Source organism: Pteropus vampyrus, unplaced genomic scaffold (genome assembly GCF_000151845.1).
Source record: "Pteropus vampyrus isolate Shadow unplaced genomic scaffold, Pvam_2.0 Scaffold168, whole genome shotgun sequence".
NCBI classification, from domain to species: Eukaryota; Metazoa; Chordata; class Mammalia; order Chiroptera; family Pteropodidae; genus Pteropus; species Pteropus vampyrus.
In genome coordinates this window covers 606,765-613,214 of record NW_011888949.1, presented here as the reverse complement: position 1 = coordinate 613,214, position 6,450 = coordinate 606,765, and the positions used below count along the sequence as shown (strand labels likewise).

The following is a 6,450-nucleotide window of genomic DNA, read 5'->3' as shown; positions in this document are numbered from 1 at the left end:
AGGCATGGGGACACTTATACCATGCATGGGGACGCTTATGCAAGGCATGGGGAAACTTATGCAAGGCACAGGGAAACTTATACCACGCATGGGGACACTTATGCAAGGCATGGGGACACTTATACCATGCATGGGGACACTTATGCCAGGCATAAGGACACTTATGCCAGGCATGGGGAAACTTATGTCACGCATGGGGACACCTATGTCACGCACGGGGAAACTTATGTGACGCACGGGGAAACTTATGTCACGCACGGGGAAACTTATGTCACGCACGGGGAAACTCATACCACGCACGGGGACACTCATGCCAGGCACGGGGACACTCATGCCAGGCACGGGGAAACTCATGCCAGGCATGGAGAAACTCATGCCAGGCATGGGGACACTTATGCCAGGCATGGAGACACTTATGCAAAGCACGGGGAAACGAAGGCCAGGCATGGGGACACTTATGCCAGGCATGGGGACACTTATGCCAGGCGCGGGGAAACGACTACCATGTGACTTCACGCCCTCGGAACACGTAGCTACTACAGTTGTTATGTGACATCAGGCTCCCTGACTAACGTGGCAAAGCCACGCCCTGCTAACGAAGCCACAGAGACCGATGAAGCCCGATGCCACTTTCTCTCTGAGCCGCTGCCCACTGCCCTCCAGCGTTCGGCCAGGGCACCATCTTCCCCTTATCCACCACCCCGGCCTATGACTGCGAAGCTCGCTCTGCAATGTTACTGATTCCTCCTGCTGAAGGACATCGTGTGTTTTTCCCATCATCCTGTTTCAAGACCTTTGCTTCATCCCCTTTTCCCCAAGGCCAACTGCAAACTCTCCCTTAGAAACACGCGCCATCCTGGTTCAGACCAGCTGGCTGCTTTACACCAGTACGAGCGACACTGAAGGGAAGGAACTGTCTTCGGAAAAACGTCTTCGGAAATCTTGGGCCAAGAGGTTGAGGGAAGACGTGGCGAACTAAGGCTCTAGAACGGTCTCTCCATAAAGCTCACTTGGTAAAGGAACGTACGACTAGCTCGCTACTGTCAGCCTGTGCATCTTTGGGGCTTAATGTCCTCACGCAGAATTCCTGTCTGCCACTTAAGGATACATGCTCATGTTTCCAGCCGAAAGTGGCTGACAAATAATGGTTTTGAGAATAAAGCCAGTAAGGGTTAGTTTCTTGATTGTTCTTTTGACCAAGACCAGAGAGCAGGTACAACCCTCTACCCTCTCTGTTGCAATGTGACACAAGATCCCAGGGACGGGAACAGAATCACCTGGGAAGTTATCAGAAATGCACCCTTCTCGGGCTCTGCCCTACGCCTCTGAAACCAGAAAAGCTGGACGTGGTCCAAGAGTCTGTGTGTCACCAAGCCTTCTGGGTGACTCTTGCTCACTCACTGAGAACTGCCACAGACACTGGGGAACACTGTGGGGGCGGGGGGGCCGGCACTGAAAGGCCTTCTTTCCCGCTGGCCACAGCGGCCCGCTGCATATCTTCAGCAGCAGGATTTGCCCAGAATGCTGTTCAGCTGGTCGTGTCTATAATCAAGACACGCTGTCTCATCGAGCATCGAGAGAGACGGCATACAAAGAAAGCCCGAAGATGGTTATGATGACACTAAAAGGTACACAGAAACTCGTCTGGTCCCAAATGAGTCCTGGCAACCTTGTGGGTCTCAGGAAGGGTCACGTGGACCTGTACCATCCCCACACCACCTCCGCAGAGCCAGCCAGGAACCACACAGTTCACACGGGAGTAGGTCTAGGCCACAGACTCCAAAAGAAAAACTATTTAAAAAATTAACAATCAAATATTTTATTCAAACATTTTAAATCCAGAAGACAGTCACTTTTATAGATGACTTTTACAGAACCTTAACTCGGCTCTAACCTCGCACAGACCATCCACCCTCCGATGGCTTGCGTCATGATCTACACAGTCGACTACTTTTTACCTATATGATTAATCATAACAGTAGTACGGAGGAAGTTGAAATGAAAGTGAAGAAGGATGGGAGACAGGCAAAAAAAATTACCCAAAGTTTCTGGAATGTTCCTTCTCTCTCTAGTTACATCTGAGAGCCTAATAATCGTTCCTTCTTTCCTTTCCGTCTTGAAACGTAATCGTCCGGATTCTTCGTCGTCGTCATCTTCTTCATCCGATTCCTCTTTCATTTCCTTCTGCAGTTCCAAAGTTTCCACACTTCCCTACGTGGCAGACACGCAAAACAGAAAGGGAAGAACACTGAGTTCACATTCTCCTGAATACTGAAGAATAAAATATTAAGTTCTTTATACTTAACAGGTAAAAATACTATGAAATGTCCTACGATAAGGCCGTATGAAACACTAAACTGATTCCAGGAGAAAATAATTTCAACATCAGAAATTTACTTAACGTTAGAAAAGTCCGAACCTCTGCATGTGGCGAATATACGAAGCCCCGCACACCGCTGCCACTTCCACTTCCGAGACAAACGTCAACTCCAGAAACTCCTGCTGGCTCGCAGCCTGATCCGGAGTCCGGCAGTGTTCAGTATGTTGATTAAACGAACACTGGAGTCCCACAAGCGCATCATGAGCACGTAACTCACCTGTCGCTTACACCGGATGACAGCGTCCTCCTTCCCGTGACCGGGCTGGGGCTCTCCGGTGACTCCTGACCCAACTCCTCTGACTTTCACTGCCAGACGCGCGCTCCACAGCTGCCGGAGGGCTGCTTGGCTTTCCAGCCTCTAAAACCTTCCCTCCGTCACTTGTCCCCCTTTCGACTTCATGCCACCGTCTAGAACTGGCTCATCACTAACCTCTGGCTCAGACTACTGCGACAGCACAACTATTTATCAGTCCCTTCTTCACACTAAAACCGGCCTTGACCTGCTATGTTGTTACGTCAGTAATCTTTCAAAAGTTTTGCCTCACGGAGTCCCAAACTAAAGGCAATTTCCTCATCGGCAATTCTTACCGCCCGTATCATTCACGTTCCTTTTGTCGCTCGTCACTTTTCACCTCATGTGAGGCCTCAGAGACCTACTTCCCGTTAGACATCTACCTGCTGAGTGCCAGGCTCATTTAAATACTTTTTACAAACTTAAAATCTGTCCCTTTACTCTCATGACTCATAATTTTAATGTCTTTTATTCAGAATAGAAACAAAAATGAACTTGATTAGAAAACGTGCAAGAGCGTATTAAAATAAACCAACGTACAGTCATATTCTTTACTCAAAATTTCCTGCGCAAGCGCGCATCCTCGTCGCTATAATCTCATCTCACAAGGAGGCGCGTCTACAGCTCTGCGGGGCGTGCAGTCCCCCAACTGGCCCGGAGGCACCACCTGGCCTCACATGCCTCGCTGCAGGCCACCTGACAACGCTCCCTAAGCAGACCCGCTCCTTCGGCCACTGCCTGCTCCTTCTTAGTCTCCATACTGGGCTCAAAAAAAAAAAAAAGGCATCTCCTTTGGGCCGTGTGGTTTATAGAATTAACTAACCTATCTGACAAAATGCCTTTCTCTGAAGTTTTTAACAAATATTACCTAGTATTCCATTCACAAGTAAAATTCCTTTCAAAGGCAGCACTGGGTAACAATATAAAAATCAAATTATCCTAAGATTATATTGTGTAAGTTTAGATATGTGAATCTTTAGTTTCATTCTACACATTGCCAAAAATATTCAAAGGTTTGATTTTTAGTTAATTTAATTATCTTGGAAGCCTGAAAGACGTAACTGTAATTCCTAACAGCGAGTATATGTGAAACTCATCACGGAAGTTCTTTAAAATAGAAAAGTCCACTGACGCCTTATCACACACACGGAAAGAATCAGAAAGTCTAAAGGGAGCGACACCCAGGCCCGTGTATTTTTCATATTCTCCAGCTAATTCTAAAACCTGTGATCTCAGTGTTTTGAAAAATTCAATATTTCATCCTAAATTCAAGGGAAAAAATGGGTAGTTCTCTGAAGTAGGGAGGAAAAAAGAAAGAAAAAAAAACTATAGAGAACACAGCTTTTAAAAAACTTCCCAAAAGTTTTTAATGCTTATAGAATAATTGATAGAGTAATTATTCTGTCACGAAACACGAATCAAAGTACCTAATTCTACCAACAGTGAAAATTTACAAATCAGAAAGACTGAGAAACCGAATCGTGTAGAAATTGAAGGAGAAGAAAATCGCAGCCCAGCGTCTTTCATAAACGCGCGATGAAAGTATATGGGGTCTGGCCAAACAGAAAAAGGAAACCACATCACAACCAAGGCAGGTTTAGCCAGAAGCACAAGGTTGATTTAACAGTAAAAAAAATCAGCCAATTTACTAAATTTTACTTGGAGAAAATTCCAAACACATGCAGGTACCCCCGCTCCAGGTGAGATGGAAGGGCCTCCCCTGCTTTGCAGGCCGAGGAGACTTGGTGACTTGCTGCCAAAGAACAGCACAGGGCAGAGGGACTGATAACGGCTGCAATGGGACAGGAGGGACCTCGCTCCACGGGACGCTTTCCAGAAACCCATAACCCCCGTCCGACCATGAGAAAAAGTTCAGACGAGTGCAGGTTGTAAGATATCCTACAGGGTACCGGCAAGCACCTGTCTGGACTGTCAAGGTCACGGGACAAAAGGGAAGACTGACGCTGTGACAGGCCAGAGCCACGCCAAACACGTGGCGCATGGGACTGGGTCCAGGACACAAAGAGGACACTAATTAATAAAGTCTGGGGCACGGCTAATTAATTTTTAAAAGCCTACTTAATTCACATTAATAAAACACAGGATAAAAGCCACAAGACTTGATACAGAAAAGACACTGACAAAATTCGACACCCATTTCTGATTTTTTATAAAATCTCAGCGAACCACATATAGGAAAGAACTTCTTCAATCTGATATAAAAACCTCCACCTAATTTATATTACTTACGTCACGAAATAGTGAACATTTTCCCCCTGCCATCAAGAACAAGAACAAATGCCCTCCGATATTCCTATTCTACACAGTCCTGGAGGTCAATAAGGCAAAAGAAAGAAAGGACAGGCTGCAAATGAAGAACGATACACTGCTTACCAGGCACTGTGACCATGAAGAAGTTAGTTTTCCCCGATTTGATCTAAAGCGACAACGAACTCTTCATCAAAATCCAACGAGATCTTTAGTATTGACAAGTCGATTACAAAATTCATATGAAAATTCGAAGGACCTACAACAGCCCAAATAATTCTGAAAAGGAGAACAACGCTGGTGGATTTATGCCACCTGATGTCACGCCGCAGAAATCAAGACAGTGCAGTACTAGCAACAGAACAAAAAAGAGGTTCCAGAAAAAAATCCAAATTTAAATGGTCAATTGATTTTTGAAAAGCACTACGGCAATTCTATGGGAAAGGGAAGTCATTACAGCAAATCACAGTGCGACAACTAGATAAACATACAGAAAAAAGTGAATCTCATAACACACACACATCTATTAGCTGAGATAGATCTAAACTAAACATAGCTAATACCATAAAGGCTCTAGAAGAAAACGAGATATTATTTTTGCAACTTGGGGTAGGCAAAGATTTCTTGGGCCACAAACTTACTTGGCTTTCATCAAAATGAAATTTTTCTTCTCATGAAAAAAATATCTTTAAAAAAATTAAAACACAGGCTCAGAGAAAATATTCACTCTCTATATACATATACGTGTGTGTGTGTGCGCGCACGCGCACCAATGAACTTATGCATCTACCTAGACTATATAGACAGTATGTATAGGTTAATACATGCTTAACACTGAAAATATATCGACAATACATACGTATGTACAGACAATATGTATTTTCTGCGTTGACTACACAGACTACGTAGAGCATATACAGACAAAAAATAAAGACAACCTACTTTTCTAAAAGAGACTAAAAATGGACACGAGATATATAAAAGACCGATAAGCACAAGGAATGGTACTCAACATCCTTAGTTATCAGAGAAATACAAGCTGAGGCCATGACGCATCCAGCAGGACTCGATGGAAAAGACTGACGACATCACGTGATGGACGCCGCCGGAGACTCACACAGGACCAGTGGGAGCACGGAGCGTGCCGCCTCCCTGCAAACCCGTGTGGCGGGTTCTCAGAGAATTAAACAGGCTTTTACCCCCATAACTCCAGCCCCAGTTAATATCGAGGGGAAAGAACAGATACAGCCACAAGAAGATGTGCGAAATAGCTGTCACAGCTACTTTATTCACAACAACAGCAAAAGGATGGAAACGATCCGCGTACCCGTCATCAGGAGAATGAGCGAATGAGATGCGTCCGTGAAAAGGAACGAACTGCTGATGCGCAAGTACTCGGATGAGTCTCAAAACCAGTGTGTCGAGCAAAGGAAGAAGACACGGCCAGCACGCTACTCCACTGCACACCGCGTGGCCACACTCACGTGACGCTCCACAACGGGAAAGACTA

At 45.4% G+C, this 6,450-nt stretch overlaps 1 protein-coding gene across 1 annotated transcript in view; it reads right to left on the bottom strand.

Annotated features, from left to right (window-relative positions):
- RBM33 (RNA binding motif protein 33) overlaps positions 1 to 6,450 on the bottom strand; it is a 124,229-nt gene that overhangs the window by 81,250 nt on the left and 36,529 nt on the right. The window contains exon 7 of the mRNA XM_023536733.1: positions 2,040 to 2,211. Coding sequence (XP_023392501.1) covers positions 2,040 to 2,211 — 172 coding nt within the window. The remainder of the gene's footprint in view (positions 1 to 2,039; positions 2,212 to 6,450) is intronic.